Source organism: Vidua chalybeata, chromosome 24 (assembly GCF_026979565.1).
Source record: "Vidua chalybeata isolate OUT-0048 chromosome 24, bVidCha1 merged haplotype, whole genome shotgun sequence".
In the NCBI taxonomy this organism is placed as follows: Eukaryota; Metazoa; Chordata; class Aves; order Passeriformes; family Viduidae; genus Vidua; species Vidua chalybeata.
Genome location: NC_071553.1, coordinates 2,372,241 through 2,387,177, shown reverse-complemented (window position 1 = coordinate 2,387,177; position 14,937 = coordinate 2,372,241). Strand labels below are relative to the sequence as shown.

Here is a 14,937-nt window from a genome sequence, read left to right as displayed (position 1 = left end):
ACCGTGTTCCTGTGACATTTTTAGATGTCTCCTGGCATCCCCTCCTCTTGCCACCACCCACGGAGGGCGGTGAGGAGGTGCTGAGGGTCCAGGAGCTCCATCCCCTGACGTCAGCAGCGGGTGGGAGGTCGGATGCTTTCCCTGGAGAGTGAATCACAGTCCTGGGAACTCACTCACAGCTTTCACAGCTCCTGAAGTGACACAAGGCCCAGTTATGTCAACACCTTCAGCTGGAAAACCGTGGCTCAGATGGAGATGGGGCTCAGTGCTCTGCCCTGCCCGACCCCTCAGCTGGGCACTGCCTGGTCCAGCTTGGATCCCCTTCCCAGAATGGCTCCAGCCCTCAAAGTCCCTCTGGCTTTGCAGGAGGTGGGACAGGGTCCCCAGGAGGGACACCACAGAGACACCACCATTGTCTGAGGCTGTGTAGGAGGTGTGAAGGAGGTGGCACAGGCTCTGTCCTCTTTGGAGAGCTTGTCCCACCCCTTCCCTGGCTTGACATATGCAGGTGCCCACCCTGGGTGCCCTGAGCAGTGGGGCTGGGTGTGGGTTGGGCATTCCAGTGACCCTGGGACTTGAATTCAGCTGTTCTGGATGAGGCCAGGCCTGGGGATAACCTTGCCCTGTGGCTTTCATCCCTCCCCCACAGCACCACTTCTTGGAGCATCTCCCAGACCCACTGCCAGCAGGATACAGGGGAGGAAAGGGGTGGAAAGCACATTTTTTGCTATTTGTATTTTGTTATTTTTTGCTATTTGTGTGGCAAACCCACAGAGGGTTGGAACAGCCCTTGGGGGCATCCCTGGGAATGAAGGAAACAAGGAGAGATCACCCTGGACCCAGGATCTCCTGGTTCCTGGAACATCCTCCCACCAAGCGCTTTTCCCAGCACCACACACGCAGACGGGGTACGAATTCCAGTTTGGGTGTCTATAAAATCCATTGAATGAGAGAAATAATTCAGGAGGAAATTATTATTTAATAACACTGAGGAAAGGCGTCATCTTGTTAAATCCTTGTGAAACAGCCAAGTGGGTGCAGAGCTCAGCTCTTCTGGTCTCTGAGAGGCTGGGATCCGTCTGGAGCTGTCAGCACGGCTGAGGGAGGCGGGTGCAGACACACAGATGATAATAATAGCTCACAATTAGGGTAGTAAATCAGGAGAGAGCGTCACTCAATTCAGAGAAATTCCCCTGATTTACTGGAGACAGGAGTTTGGCTCTTTGCAGGGCGCTGGTGCTGTTTGGATGACAAACCCCCTGGTTCTGCAGAACCTTCACAAGGTGGCAGCAGGAGGAGCACGTTGGAAATTCAGCTCCACTTGAATTGTTCCATGCCCAGCCTCAGTTTCTACATATTGCATAAGGATCAGCCTCGGGCAAATCATTTTCTGCATTCAACCCACCCTGCCACGGCAGATCTGCCTCCAGAAAAGGCTAAAATGGTGCAGCTGACATGAAAAACCCTTGGCCAGGGTAGCCTCCTGCCCAGCTGGATGGGAAGGAAACCCACAGTGCAAGGGCTGGTCGTGAAGGATTCCCAGTTTTCCTGTAGGGTTAGACATTAATTTTCAATATTGAGATCTGGCTGGGGCTTGGGAAAATACCACTTTTGTTTCAAGGTGAAGAGGGGTGTTGGGAGGAGCAACATCCCCCAGTGCTGGACCTGCTGTCTGTCTGTGCCACCCCCTGCTCCAGGCACCTCAGGGAGTTGAAATACTGTGATTTATCCCTACCATGTCCCCACATCCCCCTGGATGACTGGGCACCACACTGAGCACTGATTTTCTCAGGTGTCAGGGTGTTCCAGGGCCTCCATCCCACCCACCTTGGAGTGTCCCTGGCGAGATCGATGTTGGCTCTGGTAACTCCGTGCAAATCTGCTGTATATGGGAATAGAAATATTTCCCATCGCCTCCTTCAGCACTTGTGCCTTGGGTGCCAGGAGCCTTGTGGGACTTGTTGCTTCCTTGGTGCTCCTTGTGGGGCATGGGGGGATGGCAGAGTGGTCCAAACCTCGTGCCTGAAGGCAGGGGTTGATCCATAGGTCTTATATGTTGGTAGGAGCTTGGCCATCTCCTTCCTTTGGGATGGGGGAAGTCTCCTCATGAAGGGACCTCAGTAAATGCAAAGTGATATAAAATTATTGCTTTTCACATCCTCACTCCAGCCAAGGGCAGCTCCTGCAAGTCCAATCCTGCCCCATCTCCTTCCCCAGAGCTGCAGGGTGTTTCTCCAGCCCCCGGGTCTCCCCGAGCAGATCCAGGCTGTCACCAAGAACATGGGACGGATTGGAGCCGCATGGCAAAGCAGCACCGTGTATCCAGGGACATGATTATTTCCCAGTGGTTGAAATCTAGGTCTCCTGCTTGGGAGGAGCGCTGCGGGGGGGGGGGGGGGGGGGGGGGGGGGGAAAGACGCTCATATTAATCTTATGAATATTCAAGGAGAAGCTGAGCTGCCTTCAGAGGTTGACTCCGGGGTACGAGTTTGGGGGGCTGTAGGTGAGAGGTGCCGGCAGCAGCGGGAGCAGAGCGGCTGCTTGTGCATTCTCCGCATGCCTGACTGCAGAGCCGAGTGTAAGTTGGTGCCTTTTTCTCTCCCCCCCACCCCATCCCTGCATCTTTCCCCCTCTTCCCGCTGCTCTCCTGCTTAAACACAGCCTGGCCAGGAACGGTGCAAAGCGAGGGAGTCGTGCTTTAGTCGCAAACACGACCCCAAATCGTGTGACTCCCGCCTTGCAGTGCTCAGTGCGGGCGGAGAACAAACTGAGGGGCTTTGGGCAAATCTTCACCTCCTCCATCCCCCCCTCAGCCCCCAAATTTGCATGAATTAACCCTAGAGATGCTTGAGGGGGCGCGGAGGTTGTTTGCCAGGACAAGCAGCGAAGGGGAGAAAGTAGGAGAAGCTGAGTGTTGGGATGGGGGATGTCAACTGAGACGATGCCGTAAAACCCGCTCTGCCAAGCACCGAGCATCAGCGCTTGGATTCGGAGTCGGAGGAAGAAGCCCAGAGCCCATGCCAAATAAAAATCAACATGTTAAATAAAAACAAAGTAAATTTCTGTGCTGTTAAACAAATCTGGGGTGTTTGGGGAAGGGGGAAAGGGGAGGAGAGAGTTTATGGGCAGGAGGAAAACGGTGCGTTTATTAAAATAAATAAATAAAACATTGAAGGTTGGTTGATCTTTGGTGAGATGGAGGTTTGTGGCTGCCAGATCTTTCCTGCAGCAGCAGGAAGATGTTGTTTGTGGTGTTCTGGCGTGATGCTCAGAGGAACCAGGGAAGGTCAAATCCAGCTGAACTCCTTGGTGAGTCGCTGGGGAGAGAGTGGTGGGGAGAAAATGCAGGAAAAGGATAAAAACTGGGACAAACACGACCTCCTCTCCTCTGGGCCTGGCAGAAAAGGGTTAAGAGAAGCGGTTGAATGCTGCAAGCCTCGTCAGGGTTGTACTATTTTTTCTAGTGCATAAGGAGAAGGGAGAGAAGGGTTGCACGGAAAAGGGAAATTTCCAAGAAAAGAGGGATCTGCGGCAATATCTGCACCTCGGGGGATGAAGACAGGAACCAACAGGCATAAATGGCCTGGAGATGGCTGAAATCTTTGCCGAGGAGATTGGGACCACGGGGTTATTTTCCACCTGCCTCCCCTGCCCGGTTCTGTAATCCTGGCTCAAAGTAGACAAGTTGAGTTGGAGCTGAAGAAGGGAGGTTAGAGGGATATTTATTTCATTTGGGAGGGGAAGAAAAAAAAAAAAAAGGCAAAAGAATGAGAGGTTGGTTGGCCCTCTCCGGGCTGAGCATCTCCATGGTGCGAGGCAATGCAGGATGATCCAGAGGAGCGCTCGCCGGGAGCAGGGATGCTGAGGACCCGGCACCCACCGGGGACATGACCCTCAACATCCCCACCAGAAATCTCACCCAACGGAGTCGAATTCCCACGGGGGTGGGTCAGCCGGGAGGTTGGCTCTCGGGAGGATGGGGAGGGTGGATGAGGGTCGCGTGGGTCCCGCAACCGGGGCCCCGGTGCTCGTGGGTGCTCGGAGCCATCAGCGGGGGGCTGGTGGCCTTGGCGGGGGGACAACCAGGGACCGGCGGGGGGTTCACTCCGGTGGATGAAGACGGAGCCTCCTGAGCCACCGGGGAACGCGACGCAATGGCCGTGGGTGCTGTGCCCGGTGGGTGACACCGACTCCCGGGTGCTGGCGGGGCTGGGAACCTTCCGTGGCTTTGCAGAGCCTCGGCTGCCGGGGGGGCTGCGTCGTCCCCCCCCCGCTCCTCCGCCTGGCACGGGCTCGGCGGGCAGCCGGCCCCGCTGGGCTGAGCAGAGCGCAGGGACACGGGGCTCTGGTTTTTTCCGCCTCGGCGCTGGCGCTCTCGCCCTGCTCTCTCTCGTGTTGCAGTGCAGGTTGGGCGGGCAGCGGGCGGACAGCTCGCGGCCGGGGAAAGCGGGTGCCCGGAGGAGCCGCGGCTTTGCGGATGCTCCTTGCGAACCCCCACAGCTTGCTACCTTCTCGGTGTTTTTTCCAGGCGATGCCACACCTCCCGAGGACACTGGGGACATCGGGTTTTGCTGAGCTTAGCAGCTTTTCACCGTCTTACCGAAGGCATCAGACAGACGCTCATCTGCCCTGAAGTGCAGATCTGCAACAGCTCCCGGGAAGACTCTGTCTCTCTGTCTCTCTGTCTCTCTGTCTCTCTCTCTCCAGTCCAAACCATTACAAGACCTGACTTCCACCATCTGGGAATCTAACCCCTCTTATGCCCCTTCTCCTTTTTCTACGATGACTCACCATTATTTTTAACTTTGAAGAGAGAGCAAATTATGGGGATCTTGGAAGCCTGTATTTCTCTCTAGGATTTCCCCAGGGTCAGATAATCGGTGTTACTAAGAGACACTAAGATTTGGCTTCTCCAGGTAATGTGATTTGTTTTCTGTGTGCCATGGTGCTTTGCAGAGAATGACAGGAGCCGGGACACCAGCGCTCGAGGAGGGGGACTGCGGTGGTCCGCGGGGCAGCTGGGACCGCCGGCTCCACATTCCGGCAGCCGCAGAGCTTGGCTGCAGGCAGGGAGGGCAGCATGTCACCAGGGAAAGAGGATTGGGAAGGTGTTAAACTTAAAAGCGGAGCTGGAGCTTTCCTGGAGGGTAGATTGCCTGAGATCGCACGGTTAAATGTTAATTAACCCTTAGCTGCATGCCTGGAAATGAGCTGAGCCCGGCACCCCGTGGGGTCCTCTCGCCACTTCAGGGCTGGATGGGGTTATTTTTCTTCCTTCCTTTCTCTTCCCTTTCCCCTCTTTATTTTTTTTAAACTGGAATTTTTATTTTTAGCCAAAAAATAAGCCCTGGTTTACCAATGCCAGTTTTTCCATGCTGGTTTTGAACAGGTGACGGTTCCTCAGGTGTTTTCTCTGTTCCACCTATTGGGTTTAGATGGGAGTTGTTGAACTCTGTCCCAAGGAAGGCAAATTAACCCCTCCAGGAAGGGGATAAACGTGCTAGAGAAGGGAACTGCTCTCCTCCCACCAACTTTATTCCATCTCTCTCTTTCTCAGCAGGGGCGATTTTCTTTCTTCTTCTTCTTTTTTTTTTTTTTTTTTCCTCTATTTTTATCTCATCCCTTCGCCTTTTCATGAGACTCTTCCAAACCTACGTACCTGTCCTTCTGCAGGATAGTAGCCCTGCCCTGAACCCGATCCCACCACCGGGCGCTGGGAAGAGTTTAGCATAAGGATTTCTTTTAAAGCCCAATAATGACAGTTGCTACTGGAGATCCTGCAGATGAAGCTGCAGCTCTTCCCGGTCACCCGCAGGACACGTACAACCCTGAGACCGACCATGAGTGCTGTGAGAGGGTGGTCATTAACATCTCGGGGCTGCGCTTCGAGACGCAGCTCAAGACACTTGCCCAGTTTCCAGAGACCTTGCTAGGGGATCCTAAAAAGAGGATGAGATATTTCGACCCTCTCCGGAACGAGTATTTCTTTGACCGGAACAGACCCAGCTTCGATGCGATTTTGTACTATTACCAGTCCGGGGGGAGGTTGCGGCGGCCGGTTAATGTGCCCTTAGACATCTTCTCCGAAGAGATCCGCTTCTATGAACTGGGGGAAGAGGCCATGGAGATGTTTCGGGAGGATGAAGGCTACATCAAGGAAGAGGAGAGGCCGCTGCCTGAGAACGAGTTTCAGAGACAAGTGTGGTTGCTCTTTGAGTACCCTGAGAGCTCAGGCCCTGCCAGGATTATAGCTATTGTCTCTGTCATGGTGATTTTAATCTCCATCGTCAGCTTTTGCCTGGAAACATTGCCCATTTTTCGGGATGAGAACGAAGACATGCATGGTAGCGGGCTGAGCCATCACCCCTACTCCAACAGCAGCATGGGGTACCAGCAGTCCACTTCTTTCACAGACCCCTTCTTCATCGTGGAGACACTTTGCATCATCTGGTTCTCCTTCGAGTTCTTGGTGAGGTTTTTCGCCTGCCCCAGCAAGGCTGGATTTTTTACCAACATCATGAACATTATAGACATCGTAGCCATCATTCCCTATTTCATCACCTTAGGGACGGAGCTGGCCGAGAAGCCAGAGGATGGTCAGCAGGGCCAGCAAGCCATGTCCTTAGCCATCCTTCGAGTCATCCGCTTGGTGCGGGTCTTCAGGATCTTCAAGCTCTCCCGGCACTCCAAGGGGCTGCAGATCCTGGGACAGACTCTCAAGGCCAGCATGCGGGAGCTGGGCCTCTTGATATTTTTCCTCTTCATCGGCGTCATCCTCTTCTCCAGCGCCGTCTACTTTGCCGAGGCCGACGAGAGCGAGTCCCAGTTCCCGAGCATTCCCGATGCCTTCTGGTGGGCTGTGGTTTCCATGACGACTGTTGGCTACGGAGACATGGTCCCCACGACCATCGGGGGGAAAATAGTGGGCTCCTTGTGTGCCATCGCTGGCGTATTAACGATTGCCTTACCAGTGCCCGTCATAGTGTCTAACTTCAATTACTTCTACCACCGGGAGACCGAGGGAGAGGAGCAGGCTCAATATTTGCAAGTAACCAGCTGCCCAAAGATCCCCTCTTCCCCTGACCTAAAGAAAAGCAGAAGTGCCTCTACTATTAGTAAGTCTGATTATATGGAGATCCAGGAAGGTGTAAACAATAGCAATGAGGATTTTAGGGAGGAGAACTTGAAGACAGCCAATTGCACCCTAGCTAACACAAACTATGTGAATATCACCAAAATGCTAACCGATGTCTAGTCGCTAAAATCTAGTCCCGTATTTAAAGCTGAAGTGGAACAATTGCAGATATTGAGTGCTGCTCTGCATTGTAGTTAATACAGTATTTTCTACGGTGTATATTTGGTTCTGCATGGGAAGCAATAGCTGTGTAAGTGACTTTTAACCTTTGATTTCTGCACCGAATAAGCGTCTGTGCAAAAAAACCCAACAAATCCAAAACCATTTTGTTGCACTTCTCCCATCCCAGGCTCGTGGGTTTCCAAAGATACGGAGGGGACGGGCACTTGGAGCAGCGGGATGGGGATGGAAGGGGCAGGTCCGGGCCACCCCGGGGTGTCACGGGTCCTGGTCCCCGTCCTGGGGGACAGCCAGCTCCCAGGCACAGGGAACAGCTGGGAAAAGTCAGGCAGAACTTCCTGGAGGGTGGCTGCAGCCGTGGGGCCGGGTTGCTGGAGGGCTCGAGGTTCCTGCCCTGGGAAAGCCGAGAGCAAACGCGGCGCCCGGCTCGTGTTTCATAACTGAAAATGCTGCATGCTGCAATAGTTTCAGCCACTGCAGTGTGCCAGTGTGAGGCCCAGGGGAGGGATAATTACTGTGACGGCACATTATTTATTAAGTCTTAAATTTTCTATGCGAGGCATCGGGAGGGATGAGTAAATAAATCAAGAGCTTGGAATTTTATTTATTTATTTAGATGACACTTCCATCATCAATATTTCCAGGATCACCAAAGACACCTCCACTGACACATTGAAAATGAGTTGGAAAAAGCATTTTTTTAATATCTATATATAAAACTGGAGCAACTATGCTGTGGCCTATAATATATTTATACTGCAGTGAAATTTAACCAGTAATACAGTACAGCTGCATGGATATTCGTTGCATGAATCTGAATATTTAATACACACACAAATATATATTTTCTTAGTAGACTATACAGTATTCATGTTTATAGTGTTTATAGATTCTCCGGTGGCTTGAAGGAGATTCATGGGAATTAAAAAAATCTCCATTATAGTTAAAAACCGGATGGGGAAGGCGTGTGCTGACAACAGTTGGATAGATAACAGTGCAAAGCCTGAGAGATAACAAGGCAGAGCCCGAGTGTCCGAGCATCCAGACACAAGAGCTGACAAATGCAAGCCAGGGAAGGTGAGCTGAAAGTTAAACACCTGTGCTCATTATGGGCCGAGTAATTAGTCATTAATCGTGGTGTCAGGAGCAGAAACCACGGCGGATCGGAGAGGGCACGAGGAGCAGGTGGAATAGCAGGTTCCAGCTCTCCTGACTTGTTTGTTCAGCAGTTTTCAGCCGTTCCCATAGAATTCCTGTGTGTGTGTATAGATATTTAGAGAGCGACTACAGGGCCGAATCCTCAGCAAACAGAGCGCTTGGGATATCGAGGACTTCGCAGCTCAGGGCTGCTGGGATGGTGGGACACGGGCTGGAGCAGGGTAGCCTGCCCCTGGAGTCCATGGGGTCACCGGGGCAAGGTGTTTTGGGCTTGAAAATTCCTTTTCAACCCGCTCAGGGCTGGGGTTTATTCCTTTATGATGAAGCAGACAGGTGATGAGGTGGCCTGGGTCCAAGCTGGCAACTCTGAGCCTTTGCTTTGCCTTCTTTTGGGATGTTTAAGAGCAGTGGGTCAAGGTGCAGAGAACCTGAGGTTCTGTCTCTTCTTCATCCCCAGTGTTATTTGGGGATGGGCAAGAGCTGTTGGTCCATGGGGAATCTCACCTGCTTTCCCCATCCCTGTGTGGGTTTGCTTGTGTTTTCCCCATTGCTGACAATCCTCAGGGAGAGGTGCCCTGTTCCTCTTCCAGATCAGGGGAGATGGAGGAAAATCTCTGCCAATGTCATGGTTGAGCAAAGCCTCCCTGGGAACAGGGAGGAACAGGGTTCAGTCGGGGTGAATTCAGGCTGAACTGGGGCATTCTCAGCCCTGAAACACTGCATGAAGGGCGAGCACAAGGAGCCTGGGGAGGGCTCAGCCAGACCCTTCCTTCCTCAGAGAGGAAATCCCTGCTCCTGACAATAATCCAACTGGTGCTAAAGTATCTACAGCAATGGCTCCAAATGCCACTCCAGAGGAGGATCCATCTTGTGCTGATGGGGCTCCACTTGGCCAGGTGGAATCACTCCTCAGTTTTATTTGATTGATTGATTGATTGATTGATTGAGGCCTGGCTATAAGTAATTCCAAGTGTTTGTGCATGGCAGTCCCTGCTTCTGCATGGGGCAGAGGACCAGCAGCACCCCTGTGCTGGGGTTCAGGGATGCTCAGGTCCCCAGCCTGTCTTTAATTGGATCTCATTATGCTGGGAGTCCTGCACTCCCACTTTGCTGGGGCAGCCTGGGAATGGGAGACCCTGAAGCCCCTTCACGCACGCACACAAAAAAGCCAACACAACCAAAAGCAATAAATCTTGAGTTCTGAAGCTCATCCTGTTGGATGGGACAGGGCTGGCAAGAGTCACTGGCTCGGGCACGATTCCCAGGGCGGTCAGCCAACTTCCGTGGATCCGGCTCGTGGTGGCTCTGTGGGGACGTGGGCTCACACAGGGGAGCTGCCTGATGTGCTGGGATCCTCTGGGTGCCACCAGGTGATCCCGTTCCTGGTCGGGGTTGAGGTGTTTTGCTGGTGGTTTTGCTGCAGGTTCTTTGGAGGCTGCTGGTACTTGGTGAGACTTTGAGAAGTGTCCGGTTGTTGAACACCCACCGTGGGCTTGGGGTGGATTGGAGCAGCGTTGGCCAAAGCTTTGGGTGTGTGTTGTGGTGGTTTGCTGAGGAGGAAGGTGAGGTTTTCCTTTGGGGAGGTGGGGTTTTTGGGCATGGTGCTCCTGTGGGCTTTCCAGGGCCAGGCAGGAGAGGAGAGTGAATCCAGGAGCAGGATCCAAACACCCAAACCCAATCTCCAGGCTGGGGGGTCCTGGCAGCCTTGGGAAGCTCCACAGCCACACAGCAGGGGCGAATGGGGATGAAGAGCAAGAGGCCACGCTGCTGTTGTCACTGACGTGAGGTGATGACTGTCCCCATGGCAGGGGCCAGCACAGCCAGTCCCTTCCTTAGGACAGATCTGGCACCTCCTGCCCTGACCCTGGCAGATGTTCCTGGGGAAAACGAGCCCTGGTGGGAGGGCGGCTCTGGGCTGCCCTTGTGTGGGGCACAAGGAAAACGCCCAGGGTCAGTGCTCAGGGCTCAGGGTGGGAAGGGTCAGTGAGGGCCGTGGCTGGGAGGGATCCGTGGCTGCACAGAACAGAGGGGTCCAGACTTCTGCCTCGCACAGAGAAATGGTTCCCCTACAGCTTTTAATGGGATTTGTGCCTGCAGGTCGGAGCTCTAGTGCTATTTCTAGCTTTGCTTCTGACTCACTGATGTGATCTTGAACCAGTTTTTCAGGAGGAGACTGTGATATTTTTTCTTTTTTTAATTTTTTTTCTTAAGGAATGTAGTTTGAGAGAGTCTGGGCCTGTTTCTGTGGAGATGCTGAGCATCCCAATCTGCTCCTGACTCTGAAAGGTGCAAAAATGAATTGCAAAGTGGCTCAGACTGAGGATGCTAAATTAGGGACGGGGAAAGAGGGGGGTCCCATAGCTGTGTTAGAGTCCATCAGGCCCCTAAACAGAGGTAGTCTGGTTTCCTCCTCCTGAGGAGCCATTTCCCTCTCTCCAGGCCTGGAATGGAAGACTGGAGCTCTCTGGTCTGTGGAGGTGCTCCTGGCTTGGCACCCGGAGGAGGCAGCACCTCTATTTTAGTTTTAGCCACTGTGCCACAGTTTTGGAGAGATGGAAAGTTGTGATTGCAGAGCGGGTTGTCTTCTAACACCCAACCTCGTGCCCAAGCCTGCAGGCAGCCCATCAGCCCTTTCAAATCTACCAGAATATCTGCTGGGGGCAGTGGGGTGAGGCTCGTGTACCAGCTGGATGCTACCGAGTGATTAGGAAAAAATGATCTCTCTGGAGCACGATGTTTTATTAGGAAAATTAATCTCTGCAGTGACTGTGTCAAAGTCCTACAGATTTGAATGCTGAGCTATAAGAAGAAAAGGATCTCTAGATTGGCATTATGAGAGTGTGGCACGTGGGTGTATAAATATGGGCATATTTGTGCATAAATACACAGAAGGAGAGAAAAAGACAGAGGAGGAGGAGGTATTTCAGGAAGGACCTTGCTTTGTTATTAGATAATTCCTGGGTCAGCCCTTGGAACTGCTGCCAAAGCCTTGTAGCTTTTCCAGAGCTTGTAATATACTTGGGGATGGATCCAAGGGAAGGAGATCTGGATCTCGCCTTGGGGGTGGAAGCATCCTGAGGGGCTGGTGGCATTCAGCTCCTCGCACCCCTCTGCAAACAGCAGCTCTGCAGTGCCCTGTTCCCAACCCTAAATCCCAGCTTGCACCAGTCACGACCATTTCTGTGATTGTGCTGGGAAAGCCAAGCAGGGTTGAAGGGATTTGGTTGAGATGCAGGTGCTGTGCTGCACCGAGTGGGCTTTGGGGTTATTGTTTGTAATGTCGGGGTTTAAGTCTCTTAAACTATGGCAACTTTTGGTCCCAGTGTGGTGGCTCCCGTGCTGGGGTCAGGGTGGTGTTATCGCAGAACCCTGGAATGGTTTGGCTTGGAGGGACCTTAAAGCTCTCCTTGTTCTACCCCCTGCCATGGACAGGGACACTTTCCACCAGACCAGGTTGCTCCAAGCAGTGTCCAGCTTGGCCTTGAAACCTTTTTTCAAGCTCTTTACCATGAGACCTTATCCCAAGGTCTACATCCTTGGGGATGGTTGTCCATTATACCTGTGGTGGGTCACTCATGGGAACTGGTCAGTCTGCTCTGAAGTGGGCTGAGGAAAGGAGTCAGCCCCAAACCATTTTGGTTTGCACCCAAATGAAGGCTGTGGCTCTTTCCTCAGACCCCTGGCAGCATTTGACTTTTTCCACATCCCTTGGTCCCTCCTGTTGGGGACCAGCTGCTGCCCCTGCCAGGAGCCCCAAGAGGGACAAGGGTTGCCCCCAAGCACCAGCCACTGCCTTTCCCAGCCCTGTCAGCACCCCTGGCCTCAGTGTGCCCGTGATGTTTCTGCATTTGGCTTCCCAAAATTCAGCCCCCTGCTCAGAAATGGGTGCTCTGATCCTGCTGCATCCCATTAGGGGGAGAGGGCCCAGCCCAGGGGTGAAGCAGCCCTGGGAGCACAGCAGTGATTTACACCTGGGGACAGGATCCCCCAGCCCAGTTATGCATGACGAGAGATAAATCCCTAATTCATGTTTTTCCTCCAGAGAGGGGATGGTTTGGTTTTTAGGAGCTGCTGGACTTCGTGCAACCACACCAGGTCCATGCACATGGACACACCACGTCCTCTCCCCAGCCCTGCCTGCCTGTCCTGAGCTTGGGGTTTGGTTTTTTGATTATTATTATTTTTAATTTTTTTTCTGCTGCCTATAAGATGTAATTAGCCATTTGCACTTCCTCACTGTTTGAGACTGTGCTCTTGTCCTCCAATGTCGTCCCTGGAGCGCAAGGGGAAAAATGGGTATTGGATCAACCCTGCATGTGGTGCCTAATTTGAGCAAATCAATAGGAAGAGGAAATCCAAGAAGGACTCATCCTAAGGATGCTGGAGCTGAACCTTTTGTTTCCATGGTTACAGGAGAAATGGGACCAGGAATGGAGAGAGGCCTATAAACTGTTAAAGGAGGACTCGTGGGAATTTCAAGTCATTTAACCATGCATTTGCTAGACACAACTTTAGACACCAGCTGGATCTGAATTGCACAGTGTTTATAGAAATTCCTGCTTTATTGACAGCCGGGGGTGCTGGGGGGGCGTTCGAAGGGGCTGGGGGCCCCCGAGTCAATAAGGCTGCCCGTTGTATATAGGTATACAGAGCTGTGTACATACATACCCAAATGAGCATTTGCTGTCTGGTTTATCATCAGTGTATATAATTTATTCTTCACAGAGTATCATGATTTTTGTAAATATCGGCACTAATTAAGAGAAAATAAATATGTATATTATTGAGGAGTTATTTTGATATCGGTTCTGTGGAGGGTGGGAGAGGAAAAGGACAAGTAATTATGTTTTTGATATGTTTTTCTCTACAACTAAACCCTCTGTGAGAAGAGAAAGAAACAGCCTGAAGCAGGGGAAATCAGTTTGTGCTCCACCATCAGCCAGGCTGCAGGGGCAGAGTCCCAAAAACCCCTGGGTGGAGGAGCTGATGGGTCTCAGTGATGTGTACAGCATTCCTACGGGATTTGCTCCAAAAAACTTCCAGCAGTGACGCCAGCAGAGGGGAAGGGGCTGGAACCTGGGTCAAGGTCACGTTCCCCATGGCTCCCCACTCCTCCAGCTTGGATATTGGCCACATCCACGCAGGTAACAGGGACTGGGTGGTGCTGGGGGATCAGCCTGCTCTTGGAGAACTTGTGAGCACCCAGTGGATGGTTTTGGAAAGCAAGCGATCCCTCTTGGAAGAGGGAGAAGCAAACAGACAGGGATGGTGCTGGTAGCACATCATCCGTGGGGTTGTATCCATGGAGATGTTTCCTGGTAGGATCTCTGGAAGGAAATGGGGATGGGATCCCTGGGATGGCTTCAGCTGTCCTTGCAGAGGAGTGGTTGGTTTGTCCATCCCCAGGGAACAACTGCAACAATATTTTCTCTTGCTGTTTCGAGCACCTTGGGGCAGCAAAGGGCAGGGAATGTGCTCAGGGCACTTGGTTCTTGTGGTTTGGGGTTTTCCTGTTTTCTTGGTGGCTTTCACAGGCAACGTGGCTGCTCTGGCCTTCCTGTCTCGTGGGCAGAACCCACTCTGTGCGCAGAGGATGGAGGTGAAACACAAGGAGAACAAAGAGATATTCTCTTTCTGCCGTGATGGGGTGGCCCTGCTCGGCTCTGGGACGTGGCACCACCTGGTAACCCAAGGGTTAGTGGCAAACCTCCTTCTCAACACCCCATACTGCTCATGGAGGAGCCCCTGGTGTGGGCTCAGAGTCAAGCCTTGGGTTCAAGTGTCACTGTGTCACCAAGGGGATGTCATGTCCCATTCCGTGCCTCAGTTTCCCTGTCTGTAAGACAGTTTTCTAAGCTGGACCCAGCAAACTGCAAATCTTAATTCAATATTAGGACAGTGAAAATGCGGAAATGGGTGGCTGAACCTGTGGACAGCTCTTGTTGGGGGCAGAAGAGGTGTTCAGGGGCAGCCAATTATGAACATTTATGTGTGGAAAACCGTTGGAGTGCACAAAAAGGAACAGAAGTGTTTATGAGCAGTGCACCCTGAGGGAAGTGTCACACCTTTTGCTGTAGAGCTGAGTGGAAGCAATCCCCAAACTGGGCCACTCTGTGCTCCTCAGCCCCATCTCCAAGCCCCGGAGAGGCTCCAGCTGGCTCTGGCAGATGCCGAACCCTTCCCTTACTGGTGTCCTGTTGGTTTGTGGGCTCATAAATATCTAAACACGAAGTGGTACCAGGAGTTTGCAGCAGAGGCTGCTCTGCACGGGCTCTCAAGGCGATGGCAGCCGAGGCTGCGAGGCAGACACGGTAATTATTTTAAATTGCCGGGCTGCCAGCGTGCAGCACCAGCCCAGCCGCGCTCTGAGGACGCAGGAGATGCCATCAGGGGTGTGCATCCTCCTCCAGCCGAGCTGCCTGGGCTCTTACACCGTTCAAAGAGGCCAGGAGAGGCTGGGAGAA

At 52.7% G+C, this 14,937-nt stretch overlaps 1 protein-coding gene across 7 annotated transcripts; it reads left to right on the top strand.

Annotated features, from left to right (window-relative positions):
- The first annotated feature begins 2,499 nt into the window (after positions 1–2,499).
- Positions 2,500–13,263, top strand: LOC128799580 (potassium voltage-gated channel subfamily A member 2). 7 transcript variants are annotated; one of them, XM_053964099.1, is made up of 3 exons: positions 2,500–2,578; positions 4,529–4,916; positions 5,558–13,263. In XM_053964099.1, the coding sequence occupies exon 3, from the start codon at positions 5,756–5,758 to the stop codon at positions 7,253–7,255; it is 1,500 nt and encodes a 499-aa protein (XP_053820074.1). In that variant the 5' UTR covers positions 2,500–2,578; positions 4,529–4,916; positions 5,558–5,755; the 3' UTR covers positions 7,256–13,263. The 7 variants fall into 7 exon arrangements, with proteins under 7 accessions (XP_053820074.1, XP_053820073.1, XP_053820072.1 ...); XM_053964098.1 differs by lacking the exon at positions 2,500–2,578 and adding an exon at positions 3,570–3,684; XM_053964097.1 differs by lacking the exon at positions 2,500–2,578 and adding an exon at positions 3,570–3,709.
- Positions 13,264–14,937: the final 1,674 nt, after the last annotated feature.